The sequence below is a fragment of the Orycteropus afer genome, unplaced genomic scaffold (assembly GCF_000298275.1).
Source record: "Orycteropus afer afer isolate SDZICR_OR568_19922 unplaced genomic scaffold, OryAfe1.0 scaffold00334, whole genome shotgun sequence".
In the NCBI taxonomy this organism is placed as follows: Eukaryota; Metazoa; Chordata; class Mammalia; order Tubulidentata; family Orycteropodidae; genus Orycteropus; species Orycteropus afer.
In genome coordinates, this window is record NW_006921921.1 from 1,477,733 (window position 1) to 1,494,568 (window position 16,836).

General features: G+C 41.9%; 1 protein-coding gene across 1 annotated transcript in view; it reads right to left on the reverse strand.

Annotated features, from left to right (window-relative positions):
- Nucleotides 1-16,016, reverse strand: part of PAH (phenylalanine hydroxylase) — a 103,096-nt gene extending 87,080 nt beyond the window's left edge. The window contains exons 1-2 of the mRNA XM_007952388.2: nt 15,957-16,016; nt 3,952-4,059 (exon numbers count right to left, since the gene is read on the reverse strand). Of these exons, the coding sequence (XP_007950579.1) occupies nt 3,952-4,059; nt 15,957-16,016 (168 nt within the window). The remainder of the gene's footprint in view (nt 1-3,951; nt 4,060-15,956) is intronic.
- Nucleotides 16,017-16,836: the final 820 nt, after the last annotated feature.

Consider the following 16,836-nt stretch of genomic DNA (forward strand, 5'->3'; position numbering starts at 1 on the left):
ATTTTTGGTTTTCTTCATTCTTCTTTGCTCTGGATGAGGAGAGACCCATCGTTGCATCTAGATGGCAGCTTGCTAGCTTTCAAGATCCCAATAGCTACTTGCCAAAGTAGGAGGTGGAACAATGTTTTCTATAGTATGTTATGCCAAGGCAGTTTCTTTACAGAAGTAGATTGCCCAACCTCCCTTCCGAGGAGTGGATGGTTGGTTTGAACCACCAGCCTTCTAGTTAGCTGTCAAATGCCTTAATAGGAAGGCTAAATAATCACACAGGATAATTTTACAGATATTTTCTTTCCTATGAACAGTTTATCACTAGAAGTATTTTCTTTCTCTTCTCCATATCCACTGCTTGCTCTTAGTCAGGCAGACTTTTTTGTTTCCCATTGGGTAATGAGGTTTAATTTTATTAAAGAACTTCAGGATAAAATTCATTGGCTCAAACAGAATCCTTCTTTTGTAAATTCAGGAAAGGAGAATGAAACAATCTTAAACTTGTAATTCATTTGCTCATATTTAACTTTAATTTCATTCTTAATTGAACACTTATACATAGAGAACAAAACCAAACTCACTGCCATCAAATTGATTCTGACTCATAGCAACCCCACTGCATTTCCAAGAATGCAAATCTTTACAGAAGTAGATTGACCTATCTTCCTTCCATGGAGTGGCTGGTGGGTTTGAACCACTGACCTTCTGGTCAGCAGCCAAATGCCTTAACCACTACACCACCAGAATCCCTTATATATACATACAAAGAAACACATATGTAGCTATATACCCACACACACGTTGTTGTAGTTAGGTGCCGTGGAGTCAATTTCTGACTCAGAATTACCTCATGTGACAGAGAAGAACTGCCCCATAGGGTTTTCTAGGATGTAACCTTCATGGAAGTAGATCACCAGGTCTTTCTCCCACCAAGTTGCTTGATGGGTTTGAACTGCCAACATTTCTGTTAGCAGCCTAGCACTTAACTGTTTGAACTACCAGGGCTCCTTACATACATACAGTGCCTAAAGCATCTGACTGCTAATCAGAAGGCTGGCAGTTCAAATCCACCAGCCACTCCTCGGAAGGAAGATTGCGCAATCTACTTCTGTAGAGATATCGTCTCAGAAACCCAAGGAAGGGTCGCTATGAGTTGGATCCTACTCAATGGCAGTGAGGTGTGCTTTTTGTTGTGGTGGTTTTATATATATATGTGTGTGTGTGTGTGTGTGTGTGTGTGTATAAAACCCAAACTCACTGCCATTGAGTCAATTTTGACTCATAACAGCCCCCAATGGGTTTATAAGGCTGTAAATCTTTACAGATGCAGACTGTATACATCTTTCTCATGGATAAAGATGATTTCTCCATGGAGCAACTGATGGGTTCAAATCACTGACCTTTTGGTTAGCAGCCAAATGCCTTAACCACACACACACACACACACACACATATGACTCTAGGTTTGTAGAGAACATAGAGATGATGGAGACAAGGTCTTCAGGCTTAATAGCTATTATCATCAGGGATAGACAGAAATGTATACACTTAATAAAGCAAATCAGTGCTGCAGTTAAAGTACTTTGGGATCCCTGAGAAGACAGCAATTAATTCAAAGAAGTCTTCATGAAAGAAGTCTAAAGCCAAAACTGGCCTCTTAGGCTCTGAGACCCCTGTGCTTAGAGTTTAATGCTCTACAACCATCATCTTGAAATTCTTAATAATTGTATCATTGAACTTGTGTTTGTGAACAAAGTCCAATGGGATGATAATATAAGTACTGAGGAGCTTAGAGCCTCCTGCTGCCTCCCCACATTCCAAGATGGGTCTGGGCTTCTCCCAGGTCCCTAGTACTTCAAGATCCCTCTTGTAACCCACCCCACCATGGCTGTGACCCTCTGCCCAGGGCAGTGACCAGGAGACATGGGGTGTCAGATGGGAGGCCCATGTTCTGCAGCCACCCTCTGTCACCAGTGATTTGACAAGATTCAGTGGTGGTGACTCAGTGGGGGCCAGTCTCTAGCCCATCTCCCACCCAGGTATCTATTGCATCCCCGCATGAAACTTGCAACCACTTTGAAGTCGTCTGTCAATGGATTGGTGGTCGGGCCCATTAAAAGGGAAGACAGACTTCCCCATCTCCAGAAGGGGCAAGGCTTGTTGGGCCAGGCACTGGCAGGAGGGGGGAATCTGGCAGCTGGAAGGCTGCATATGTGCTCAAAAGACAAGAGGATAGCATTAAATTGCAAATAAAAACACCATGGCCAGTTGAGAGTGAGACTGCAGAAGAAAGAAAACATTTTATATTACAAAACCTTTAACAGCACATTTTTCCTGCTTTCTGAACAAGAGGCCCCACAGTTTCATTTTGCACTAGACCCAGCAAATTATGCAGTTGGCCTTGTCTGAGATAGCACTATATAACAGGAGTGTAGATTCTGGAGTAATATTTGGTTTCAAACAGCATCTCCAGTGTTTATTAGCTGTGTAACCTTGGGCAAGTCTCCTAATCTCTCTTACCCTCAGTTTCTTTCTCTGAAAAACAGAAATCACCCCTACCTCATGATATTATCGTAAGATTGAATGAGATGGTATCTGCCAAGGGCCAGTCACTGAGAGATGTCCTCACCCTCCACCCCTGCCCCACAGTAGATACACGGCTGCTCATAACATTTGCTTGTACTACTGGATCCTCAAAGAGGCAGCTTCCTTTCCTTTCACCATCTGTGTACTTCCGCCCTCACCCACCAACACACACACACACACACACACAGAGTATGAGAACATCGTAGGTTTCTAAGAGATACAGTGTTATCCTCAGCCCAAGTCCAAAAGAGAGTTGTTGAATGCATGAGCAGATACATATTGAGCTGTATGTCTGTACAGCCCTGACCAATGTGCCACTCTTGGTTCCAACCAGCAGGGAAATTATTACAAAGCAGTTCATCCTCCTGTGGAAAGAGTCCCAGGCAAATCATGAGCAAAGTACTTCAGAGAAATCAAAATCAGAAAACCTGTCCGGGGTTATGTGAAGTTCAAATGCCTGGCTAATGTTCAAACCAGCATTTCCCAAAGTGGGAAATGTGAGTAGATGTTCTTGTGATGAAAAGGAGTCCAATGTCAAGTAAGTTTGGAATAATAGGAAGTTTGGAGATTTCTCTCTCAGACTGTCCTAGTATGCAATGCAGCATCATAGGCTCGGAGAAGTCCACAATAAAGAAATCAGACAGAATGGTGTGAGCCCAGTCTACCTATTCCATCATGGCTTCCTTTTAATTGTAAGAGAGCTCCCTGTCTTGAGGAACAACTGCTATTTTCCAGAACACATTTTGAGGCTAAGCTTGAAGTTAAGGGAATGTGTCTTATCTATTATTTTATGCCTAGACATATAGAAGAGGTTGCTGTTATTAGATGTTGTCAAGTCATTAATGACTCAGAGAGACCCCATGTGACAGAATAGAACTGCCCCCTAGGGTTTTTTTGATTAATCTTTAGGAAAGTAGATCACCAGGTCTTTATCTCACGGAGCTGCTGGGTGAGTTTGAACTGGTGACCTTCCAGTTAGCAGTCAATTGCTTAACTGTTAGCACCACCAGGGCTCCTTATATAGAAGACAGTCAATATAAATTTGGTGAATGAAAGAACTAATGTATTTTTCAATCATGACTTTTGCTATGACATATGCAAAACATGTATAGTCATTTGCTGTTTTACAAAACACATGCTTTTATCACAAAAACTGTAGAAGCTGGCAAAGTGTTACCAACACTCTTTTTTTTTTACAAATAGAGAAACTGAGGCTCAGAGAAACTGAGCGACTTAATTAAGTTCATGCAACTGGTTAATGTAAAAGCCTGAGCTGAAAATCAAGTCTTTAAATTATAAATCCTATGTTCTTTTCATTACACTGAACAACAAAATAACATATTGTCCAATGCAAAATATGAATAAAGCTCTTACCTCAAATAAGCGCAGGACTTTGGCCAGTGCACCAACTTCTTCTTTGAGTGAGAAGATTAATGATATGGCACCATTTTGACTGGAGTTGTCTTCAATATAGCTTGTTTCCTAAAAGATTAGAAGGATTTGGTTAAAGCCATTTCATTTCAATGAGATCACCAGGAAACAGGCAAGCATGAACCACACAATGAGCTACAAATATGCCATACAAAAGTATAGAGTGTTGTTGGTAGGCAATATGTGACCCAAGGACAGTGAAATTATCATTAACACTCTTAGATCAAGTCTCAATTTTAGGTAGCTTCAATTATTCACTGATGTCACCAGTCAACCTTATAAATTTAATACTTTTTAATTAGCATCTATCAAGTGCCAAGTGGAGCTCCGGTGACATAGTGATTAACGCATTTGGCTGATAACCAAAAGGCAGATGTTTTGAACCCACCAGTCACTCCGTGGGAGAAAAATGAGGCAGTCTGTTTATGTAAAGATTTACAGCCTTGGAAACATTATGGGACAGTTCTACTCTGTCCTAATAAAGGGTCACTATGCTCTGGTGGCTTAGTGCCTAAGATATCTGTCTATCAACCAAAAGGCTGGCGGTTCAAACCCACCAGCCACTCCTCAGAAGGAAGGTTGAGCAATCTACTTCCATAGTGATACTGCCTCGTAAACCCAAAGAGGGGTCGCTATGAGTTGGATCCGATCCGAAGGCAGTGAGTTTGGTTTGGTTGTTTGATGAGTCAGAATTGACATGATGGCAGTGAGGTGCTTTTTATTTGGGTTTAAGTGGCAATCATTATTAGGCCTCTGAAAGACACAAAGATGAATGAGGCAATGTTCCATCCTCCAGGAACTCACAATGTGGCTTAATAGTCACATGTACAACAAACTGGATTTTTCTATAATCTGGTTCAAAAACTGTCCCAGGAAAACATTGAGAAATGTAGTATGCAAAGTTCTAAAAATGGAAATGCACACCAGCTTTTGACCCAAACACCTGGGTTGGAATCCTCTCTCTTCCATTTACCAGCTGGGCCATTTTGGGCAAATCAATGACCATTTTTAGTTTCTTCATCTTTAAATTATGCTATTAACAAGCCCTATTAAAACTGCATTCAAATGTTAAAAAAGGGGGGGAGGGAGAGATAAATGATTTAAAGAGAAACAACAGTAAATAAAAATAATGGACCCATTATAAATACACAAGAATGACTTCTTGACCTTTGGCAGTAATCTCAGAAAAGCATTAATATGTTCCCATATACTCAGATCTGGGATATCCAATTTTGAAAAGAGTCACAAATACATACAGGCATACAAATAACCAATCAGAGGATGCTTTAAATTAAATCACAAATAATGTCAAGGTTCTAACACTTCCTACACACATGCACCTAATCACAGGATTAGAGTTGGCTAAAATATCTGCCAAAGTTTTAAAATAATATATAAAATTCTATGTGTGCCCACAAATAAACAGTATATGCCTAAATCTGGGAAGGAAAGAAATGTCCAGAACAATTGCTGTCTTGTAAGCAAGTTAATGAAATTAATGGAATGGTTGTTACATTCTCTCAATGAGAAAAAGCTCTGTTGAGCCCACTCTACCAGGATTTCAGAATAATAAGCCACACATGAATACTGGTGACCCTTAGGACAAAATTCTTTCAATTCAGAACATTCAAATTGTTCCAAAACCTCACAGGAAACAAGAGTGCAGGGTAAAGGACCAAAATTATCAGCAATTGTGAGTACAGAGTGCCTCAAATGAATTGGAAGATTGAACTTATATATCCCTATTTGGGTCATTAAATTATTTTTATTTTTTGAAAAAATAAAAGCCTACCATTTATTAAAAGCCTGCTCTGTCCTGGTCACTTTAATAAGCACTTGACTTCATTTATTTAATTTAAATTTGATTATATTCCTAGGAAGGAACTTTTATTATCTGCCCAGTCATCACTTGTATTAATGATAACATTATGGCTTGGAAGGGTTAAGTTACTTTCACAAAGTTACAGTTAGAAGAGGAGTCAGCTCTGAAGCCATGTCATTTGATTCCAGCAGTCTGCTCTTGTCATACTGTATTTAAATTACAACCTCCATCAGACAACAACCCCCTTCTCACTTTCCTAAAACCTGTCAGAGACATGCAGATGAGCCTGTGATTTTAATTTTCTTCTTCCTACTAGAGAACACTGAGCTCCTATTCTTTTCAAGTTTCCTTGAAATAACAAAGGATTTCCCTGTTTCTAGTTCATTTCTAGTCTAAGCTGTACTGAAAGCATTAGCAGAATATTCCAGGGATTGACAGAATACTGCTCAGATATTTCAACAAATGGATACAACACTGGAAATATTAATTCATCTATGCCAAGAAATTTGGAAGACTGTTACGTGGCCAGATGACTACAAGAGATCCATGTTTGTGTTCATTCCAAAGAAAGGAGATCCAATAGACTGAGGAAATTATCAAACAATATAATTAATATACCTACAAGTCAAATTTTGCTATTTACCTGTGTTTTTTTGTTTGTTTGTTTGCTTGTTTGTTTGTTTTTTGACAGTGCAAAGGTATCTGATTGTGTGAATAACATGCTATGGGTAACATTAGGATGCCAAAAATGGGAATTCCAGAGCACTTAATTGTGCTCGTGATGAGCTGCATGTAGACCAAGAGGCAGCAGTTCCAACAGAACTGGGGATGTTGTGTGGCTTAAAAATCACGAAAGCTGTGTGTCAGGATTGGTAGCATAGTGCCTAAGGCACTTGACTGCTGACCAGAAAGCTAGCAGCTCAAACCCACCAGCCACTCCTCGGAAGGAAGATTGGGCAATCTACTTCCATAGTGACACTGCTTTGGAAACCCAAGGAGGGGTCACTATGAGTCAGGTCCGACTCAACGGCACATAACAACATGCTAAACAAATAATCCAAGAAGCTAGACTATGTAAAGAAAACCATGGCATCAGTACTGGAGGAAGACTCATTAATAACTGACTCATTAATAACCTGCAATATGCAGATGACATAAACATCCTCACTGAAACCAAAGAGCACTTAAAGCACTTACTGATGAAGATAAAGGACTGTAGTCTTCAATGTGGATTATACCTTAACATACAGAAAACACAAATCTTCACTACACAACTGGATCGATAAGCAACATCATAATAAATGGTGAAAAGATTGACATTCTCATGAATTTCATTTTACTTGGATCCACAATTAAGGTCCGTGGAAGCAGTAGTCAAGAAATCAAATGATGTATTGCACTGGGCAAATCTGCTGCAAAGAATCTCTTTCTGGTGTCAAAAGGCAAAGATGTCACTTTGAGGACTAAAGTGTGCCTGACCCAAATCCTGGGATTTTTATGCATGTGAAAGCTGGACAATTAATAAGGAAGACTGCAGCAGAATTGATGTATTTGAATTATAGTGTTAATAAAGAATACTGAATATACCATGGACTGCCAGAAGAATGAACAAATCTGTCTTGGAAGAAGTACCACCAGAATGCCTTAGAAGCAAAGATGGCAAGACTTCTTCTCACATGCTTTGGATATGTCATTACAAGAGACCAGTCCCTGGAAAAGGACATCTTACTTGGTAAAATAGAAGGTCAACAACAAAGAGGAAGACCCTCAACAAGATGGAATTGCACAGTGGCTGCAACAATGGGCTCAAACATGGCAGTGACTGTGGGGATGGCACAGGACCGGGCAGTACTTTATTCTGTTGAACTTATGGTTGCTAGGAGTTGGAACCAACTTGACAGCAACTAACAACAAATTTATTTGGCAACATTCTGTCCTGTTGGCCCCCAAAAAAGTAACATATTCCTCATATACCTCAACAGATGTCACCCAGGTAATTCAATGCACCTATGCTTGAAACCTACACCTCCTCCCACCTCTGTGCATATCCAGCCAAATCCAATCCGATCTGCTCCAGAAACAACTCGAGGGGCTGATCCTTTCATCTGTTCCCACTGCCTCCACTCAAATCCAGCTCTTAGTGATTTGCATTGATCCAACCCTAACTGAATTTTGCTTATGTCACTCTTTTACTTAAAATTCTTTAAAAGTTCTCCATGACCATCAGGGTAAGTACCTCTTATCCAATGATTTCCTTGGTATCTACCCACAGGAACCTCCCCTCCAGCCAAACTGGTTTCTTCCTTGTCTTTTCAACTCCTCATTAGAGTAAATGCTCTATATCCTCTTTTTCAAATATTTCATCCTTCCTCGAAGGCCCTCTTAGGCCTTAATCCTCTCTGAAATCCTTCCTACTCTTCAGTCTAGGCAAACAACTATTCCTTTATTTATACATTCCATTTGGCTTCTGATGCCCACATGGGACTTGATCATTGACTCACAGAGCTAGAAATGTCCTTAACCAAAAAAAATCAGACCCACTGCCAGCGAGTTGATTCCAACTCATAGTGACCCTATAGGACAGAACAGAATTGCCCCATAGGGTTTCCAAGGCTGTGAATGTTTATGGAAGCAGAATGTCTCATCTTTCTCCCATGGAACAGCTGGTAGGTTTGAACCACTGATGTTTTGCTGAACAGCTATATGCTTCCACTGCACCACCAGAGCTCCTGTTAGAAATATCCTTTGAGATCATCTAATTTAATCCTCTTATTTTACAGATTAGGAACTAAGGGCCAAAGAGACAAAGTTATTTACCTGATGTCACACAGATAGTAAGTAGTAAGTCAAGAACTCAAGCTCCTATACGTGAGTTGTTCTATCCAATTCCCTCTGCTATAGACATAATATGGGAATTAAGGCTTTGGGTTCTTTCACGGTAAAGGATTTGTTTTGGTTAAATCACCAGACAACTGCACAATACAACTCTGAACACCCTAAATTTTGCCCATGCCCATCTTTCTTTCTCCACATGTCCCTTATACTTTCTTATTCAGTGTTTCTCAATGAGTGTTACTTGACTCTCCACTCTAAAATTACTTAGGAATTCTTTGTTAAAATGCAGATTCCTGGCCTCTGTTCAAATCTATCATATCAGATATTTGGGTGGGATATTTTCATAAGCATCTCAGATGATTCTTAACCATGATAAATTTTAAGAACCACTGAAAAATATACAACCTATTTCTTTTTAGTTATGACCTTTCTCGAATGTGTCTGCAAATTCACTTTTACCATATGATACTACTCTTTGTTTTTTTTTTTTTTTAATAGTAATAATAAAGTCTGCCACTGATTGAGCACCTACTATGTGCCAAACATCATAAATGGATAATTTTTATAGCTGAAAAACATCATTGGCTACACTAGCATGTCTCAGGGTTTACATGTAATAGCTCATTTCATCCTCAGAATAACCCCATGGGGTGATTACTTTTATTATTCCCTTTTGCAAATAAGAAAATAGATTCAGCAGTTAAGTGGCTTGCCCAAGGATACAGCTAGTGAGTGGCAGAGCCTGGACTTGAATCCAGTTCCAACAATTCCAAAGTCCCTATTCTACCACCCAACAACAGAACCAGTGAGAACAATATACCACTTGCCATAAAGTCAGTTCCAACACATGATGACATTGTGTGTGTCAGAGTAGAACTGTCCTCCATAGGGTTTTCAATAGTTGAATGTTTGGAACTAGATCACCAGACTTCTGGGTGGACTCAAACCATCAACCTTTCAGTTAGCTGTCAAGCGTATTAACCATTTGCACTACCAAAAGGCTTCCTCTGCAAAGCCTGAGGGTTTTTAAATAAAAGGAACCTCATGGAAGTTGGTTGGATGGAATGGTCTTGAGCAGGTTCCGGTTGATTTAGCCATTCATGCCTTTGGGTAAATTTCTTCCAGAAAATGTTTTTATTGGAGAATAATCTATACCATTTTTGTTTCCAACAGACATGTGAGTTGACTTACAAATAGGATGGGTAAAAGTTAGAGAAAAGAAACTCAGAACTTACATAGGACAAAGTTGGGCACAGAGAAAAAACTTCACTGGGAAACAGGAGAGAAAAAATTGTGGTCATTGAGCAATATGTGTAACAATGGAAGTTTATCATCTTTGATAGTGTCTAGCAAATGTAATGCTACCTTTGGAAAGGAGCACTGTTCAAAATTAAAACCAATATGCTTTGGCAACTGTATTTCAGGGGCACAAGGAGCTCTGGTGGTATAGTGGTTAAAGCATTTGGCTGCTAACCAAAACATCAGCTGGTCAAACCCACTAGTCACTCTACAGAAGATGAGGCAGTTTGTTTCTATAGAGATTTATAGCCTTGGAAACCCTATGGAGCAGTTGTACTCTGTCCTAAAAAGGAACACTGTGAGTCTGAATCCACTCGATGGCACTGGGGCACTGGTATTCAATCTTAGTTCTTGGGAGGGGGGTGTGGAGGTGCGTATTTGCATGTGTGATTGCCCAAACACACATCTGTCCTGTAAGTAAGGACACACCATACCTCTATATTCCAACATCTGTCTACAGGAGGAAGCAGTGGAGTAGAGGAGTGTGCACAGGTGTTGCGGTCAGATTTGTCCTGAACACTGGCCTACACCATTCATTCTTGAGATTTCCAAGTTTCTCTTATCTTTTATTCCATTATCCTGTTCTGCTTTTCTTCATTATTGTTATATTAAATTATAAGTTCATTCAATTAATATTTGATTTATATTTGTCTCCTCCATGAGAATGTAAGTTTCATCAAGGCAGAACTTAGTATTCTGTTGTTCCCGGCACATAGTAGTTGCTAAATAAATTTTCGTTGGAGAAATGAATGAATCACACCTCTCCTGCAGGACTGTTTTGCATGTTTAGTGTGTAAAGCTCTTGACATAGTGTATGCCCTCAGCACATGGTGGTTCCTTCACCACTGTCTGCCTTGTATCAAAGTTTTATCTAGTGGGAGCTGTTCATCTAAATTGGGAACTTCAAGAAGGCATAAACTATGTTTTTTTTTTGTAGAAAATTAGAGCTGGAAGGAATCCTAAGGACCATTCTAGTCCAATACATCTATGCCACACCCATTATACAGATATCAACCCAAACTTCTTCACCCAAATTTAGTGACTTCCCCAATGCATAGCTGTGGTGCAGTGAATTACTTGGTATGGCTTTTCTAGCCATAGTCTTTGTAACTTCTACTGGATTACTGAGTGGGACCATGCAAATAAGGTGAATAGAACTCTGATGGTGGGATTGGTTGTTCTGTCACTCTGCCAGGCTTAAAATGTGCCTTCCTAGAGGCAGAGAGGGGGATCTCACTGCCATCAAGTGAGAAGAGCTGAAGGTGAAGTGGAGTGCATCTTTGAACCCAAGATCCCTGCACTGGACCTGCTTGGCTGAGAGATGTCCCGGCAGAGAGACACCCAAGCAGAGAGATGCCCCAGCAGAGAGACAGTGGCACCAAGAGGCATGAAACAGAGTGGCAGGCTTACTTGGCCCACAAAGTGAGAAAGCTGAACACCCTTGGGCAGGAGGCTTGCTGATGGAGTGGGATGTACCTAGGTGCACCTATCAGCAGAGCTAAAAGAGCTTTGTAACATTTGCCCAACCAGGGCAGAGGCCAGGCCGAAAGGCCAAGGTCCAGAGGGGCATATCTGAGGACACAGCAGAGAGGAGACTGCCCTGATTGAAAAACTATCCTGAGCACATTCCTGAACCTAAATTGTATCCTATTACTTCCCTAATAAACCCCATAATCTTGAGTATTGTCTGTGAGTTCTGTGTGGCCATTGCAATGAATTATTGAACCCAGCAGAGAAGTAGTAAGTGCCAGGGGAGGGATGGTTGGTGATTGATTTAGTAAAAGGCTAGAGGGTGACAGCATGTCTGGCCTCATAGGAATAAGCCTTGGGCTGTAGATGGTGAATCTATCTTCCTCTTGTGAAGTTAGATGATGTCAGAAGATGTCACCTCCAAGTCCTTTTTGCAATAGCTTAAGTAGACCAAAGATGAGAACCCAGGTCCCCTGACTCCACACCCAGCAAGCATTCTTTCCATGATGAGGCTGTACCAGCTACAGTGACCTACTCAGTGCTTGTCCTCCCTGCCAGTGTTCAAGATGCATTTTGTTGAATGGAAGAATAAATCAGTTTGGGCTAGATACATGTTGGTACCTTCCAGTGCTCCAGGAAGACATTATTTATAGACATTATTTCATTTATAGACATCATTTCATTTAAATCTCACATCAAGTCTAAGGCATGGGTATTTTTATTCCCATGTTTTAAATGGAAAAAAACAAAACAAAACAAAACACCTGAGACTGAAAAGTTGAACAAACAACAACAACAACAAAAATCCATCGAGTTGATTCCAACTCATGGTGATCCAATGTGTGTCACCATAAAACTGTGATCCCCACAAGATTTTCAATGGCTGATTGTTCAGAAGTAGATCACTAGGCCTTTCCTCCAAGAAGCCTCTGGATAGACTTGAACCTCCAATCTTTCAGTTAGCAGCCCAGCACGTTAACAGTTTCACCATCCAGGGAGTCCCCCCAAGGCCCCACCACTTTGCCCCTTGCAATTGATACTGACAATCTGTGGATCCTCTGTCTTCTAAACGCTCCATGAGTAAAGCTCCCAGCACCCATGGCTGCTCCAAACTGCCTGCCATGGCTGCGGGGACCCCACTGCCAGCAGCGCAGACACTGAAGGGTGGCTGGAGCCAGGAGCTGCTCAGGGGTCTGTCTGCCTACTGCACTCTTCTTCTTCAACATCAAGTTCTCCTGCCTCCCAAACACCACAACCATTTGCAAAGGAAGCCTTTCTCTCAAGACTAAACCCAGTCCATGCAAAGTTCTGCAGTCTCTCTTCTTACATTAGCTTTAAGATCAAGAGCCCACTCCTCTCCAGCCTCCCTGTTCTCTACAGTTGTTCTCATAATCTTACAGATGACTACAGACTCAGATCATCTCCGGAATGTGGGCTTTAAGTCCCAGTCAGAGTCCAGAAGGGTGATTCCCTGCTTGGGTGAGTGTATTAATCAAATGAAAAAATGTGTTCTCCAATTTTCAACTTGAGGAAATGTCGGCAAATCCTGAGGAATGGACTACACCCTGGGCATTATCCCCACGGCCGTGTAGGGTGCTTTCACATTCTAAGTCCCAATAACCTTGCCTCAGGTGGGGCGAAACTGTGTTCATTTCCCCTCTGTTTGGCTATATTCCCTCCTCAGGTCTAGGTGACTGAGTCCTCTCCATGCCCCATTTTTCCCGAAGGTGAAAGTGTTGAAGGACCAGAGAAGCCTTTTGCTGAGAAACTGCAGAAGTATAACAAACTAACAGTCATGATCAAAGAAGACATTGATCACAAAGATTAATATTCTCTTTTTTCTTTCCCTTCTCCTTCACTCTACATAAATAGAATAGCTGACGCTTTCATGGACAAAAATTCCTTTAGGATTGTTTTTCTGCACATGTTGTTGTTATGTGCCCTCGAGTCGGACCCTACTCATAGCGACCCCTCCTTGGGTTTCCGAGGCAGTATCACTACGGAAGTAGATTGCCTAACCTTCCTTCTGAGGAGTGGCTGGTGGGTTTGAACTGCCAGCCTTCTGGTTAGCAGTCAAGTACCTTAGGCACTACTCTACCAGAGCTCCTTTTCTGCATATATATTCCTTTTATTTTCCTTTAATTTTTATTGTGATTTGGGTGAAAGCTGACAGAGCTAATTCATTCTCCATACAGCAGTTCCTACACATTTTGTTTCATGACCCTGACCGCAATGCCCCACAATGTAACAGCTCTCTTTGCACTTCCTCCCTGTAGCTATCTTTTCCCTATGTCCTTCCTTCCTATGCATTCCTGCCCCGCCCCCCAGCCATCTCCCGTGCAAATACTGCCCTTCTGTTCTCCCGTGATTGATCGCTCCAGGGAGTGTATCTTTATGCCTATTATTGGCTGGAAGCCACATGAATGAGTTCAGTTCCAGACCTGAGGGGTAACTAGGGGCCATAGTCTCAGGGGTCTCATCAGGCTCTACCAAACAAGTAAACAAGTAAACCTGGCCTTTTTTTTTTTTTTTTTTTGATTTTTGTTCCACATTGTTCTCCCACTCTATCCAGGATCTCCTTCACTGATCCCTTTCTGAGTGGTTGACAGTGGTAGTAGTGAGGCACTACCTAGTTTTTCTGGTCTCATGGTCTTATAGGCTGAGGATCCCATGAACTACTTACTAGTCCATTGGACTAATTGTTTCCATGCATCTTTGGTTTTCTTCATTCTTCTCTGCTCTGGATGAGGAGAGACCTATTGTTGCATCTTAAATGGCTGCTTGCAAGCTTTTAAGATCCCAGTCACTACTCACCAGAGTAAGATGTAGAACAATGTTTTGTGTAGTATGTTACGACAATTGAGCTTAATGTCCCCTGCAACCATGGTCCTGAGCCCACAGGTCCAACCACTCACTCCCTCAGGGTGGTTGGCTATGGCCAAGAAATTATTTTATAACTTTGCCCTTTGTTAGTTCTATTATATGTTTGGACATTCTTACAGCACATACAAATACATATGTAGAAATATCATCTGCTAACCTTATATATGGCCATGGGTATATTCCCTTCTGCCTAGACATATCTGATCGTTCAGCCTGTCTCCTCACCTATTTACCTGTAGATTAATGTTTGCTATCACTGATTACGCACTGCAAACATATTCCCTTGAGCATATGGCTTACCCACATGGCCTGTTTCACCTGATCACTGTGGTTTATGGGACAAGACAACCCCATAAGAGTTGAAAAGAGAGACAGTGAGTTTGGAGCAACCAAGATAAAGAAGAAATGGAGATATTCTTGGCAGTCCAAGAGGCCTGAGTATACCCACTCCCGCATCTCCTCTCCTTGTAGAGTTAATCTTTCTGGGCAGGAGCAAGGAGTTTGCAGAACAACTTCTCCTGACCAAGGCCGGTTTTACGTCATTGACCAAAAGAGTAACAGAAGAGTCACAAGGTGAAGAAGACGCATCCGGATAACAAGAAACCATTATCAGCATTCCTCAACCCCCCCAGCACACACACACACACACCCCTTAGCTCCACTCTCTTTAAAACTCCTAACCTTTTCTCAGTTTGAGGAGACAGACTTGTAGATTCTCTTTACTTTGCTCTATGACTTCACCCTTGCCTTATAATGATTGGCTCATTTTATAGTGATTGGCGCTACTTGCCACGTGTGGTAAAAACGTCAATTTTCTGGCATCAAAAGGAGCATACCAAAAAAAAAAAAAACCTCTCACAACTCTCCAGTCAATTCTGACTCATAGTGATCATTGGGAACTGCCACATAGTGTTTCCCAAGCTGTAAATCTTTACTCAAGCAGACTGTTACATCTTTATCCCACTGAAAAGCTGGTGGATTTGGACCACATTTTGGCTAGCAACTGAGCACTTAACCACTTTGCAAGCACAGCACAATTTTGTCATTTTAATACCTGGATGAGAGTGCTTTATAAACATCACAGAGATCAGATCTAGACTGGCTTCCATCTCCCATCCCAGATCTTTAAGGACCAGCCCCTTCAGTTACAAAGAGAAAACAGGTAAGAGAGCAGCAGTGACCCATAGCTGTTGTTGTTGTCTTGTGCCGCTAAGTCAGACATGACTCATAGTGACCACTCCTTGGGTTTCCGAAGTGGAATCTCTACAGAAGTAGATTGCCCAACCTTCCTTCCGCAGAATGGCTGGTGGGTTTGAACCGCCAGCCTTCTGGTTAGCAGTCAAGTGCCCTAGGCACTAGCTACCAGAGCTCCTGACCCATAGCTAGTTCACAGCAACTCTGGAAGCCAGATCCCCCATTCCTAAACCCAGTGCCCTTTCTCCTGAGAGACACGCAGGACAAATTTGGAAACGATTGTTGGGGACATGCCTCATCTGTTAACTTGGTGGGCTTTTCATCATCCTCACATGGATTCTGACTTTTGATAAGTTATGGAACTAGGAAACACCAACCTTCCTTGTACCTCTTTTCCCTGGGGCCAAATTCCTCTACCTGGGCAGATTAGGGCCGCCTAGCTCACCTGTCCGAAGTCGGAGAGTTTCCTGCCCAAGCCTCTGCTCTCCAAGACCACAGCTGACATGCTGGCTACCCGCTAGTGATGTCTCTAGCTCTCAGTCCCAGGCAGATTTGCAAACAGCACGTGGCGCTGAGCTTTTTAACTTGGCTTTGAGTAGTAGCGAGGAGGTTCCAAAGGGTGTATGCAACGAAAGCACCTACGCAAAGGAACGCCCCTCTGGTGGGCGTCGTCCTGACGCAGTGGGCGAGAGGCTGCCGGTTCCCTGTTTCTGGCTACTTGCCCGGGGCTGCCTGAAGGAAGGGGCAGGAGCCGCGGATTCTAGGAGGCCGCAGAGGGACCGCACAAGCACCTGTGCCCTGGCGATCAGACAGGTTTGGCACTTGTGCGAGTTTCAACTGGAGTAAACCTGCGACGGTCTGGTGATAACATTACAATCCTTCCTTCATCCTCCTGATAGACCAAAACCAAGTTTTTAAGTAAATTTTTTTTTTTTTTTTTTCAGTCCTTCTATTAACTAGGAAGCAAACTTTCAGTGCTTTGGCCTTAGAAAACTGTAAATGGCATTGGGAACGCTGAGCACAGCCACTGAAGCTAAAGAACAAAGGCAAGAGCAGACTGCGCTGGAATCCAGCGATGTGGCCTTGGGTTATTTACATAATGACTGGGTCTCTGAACAGAGGCTGGCAGAGCCACCTTGCTGGGCTGTTCCAAGAATTTGAGACATGAGGCAATGCATTAAACATTTAATACAGTTCTTACCACGTAAACTGTCGATGAATGGAAACCCAAAAACCAAACCTACAGCTGTCAGTCCTTTTCAACTAGTAGTGACTGTGCAATGGAAGCTATTGTTTAAAAGTCCATCCACATAAATCTGATAGCA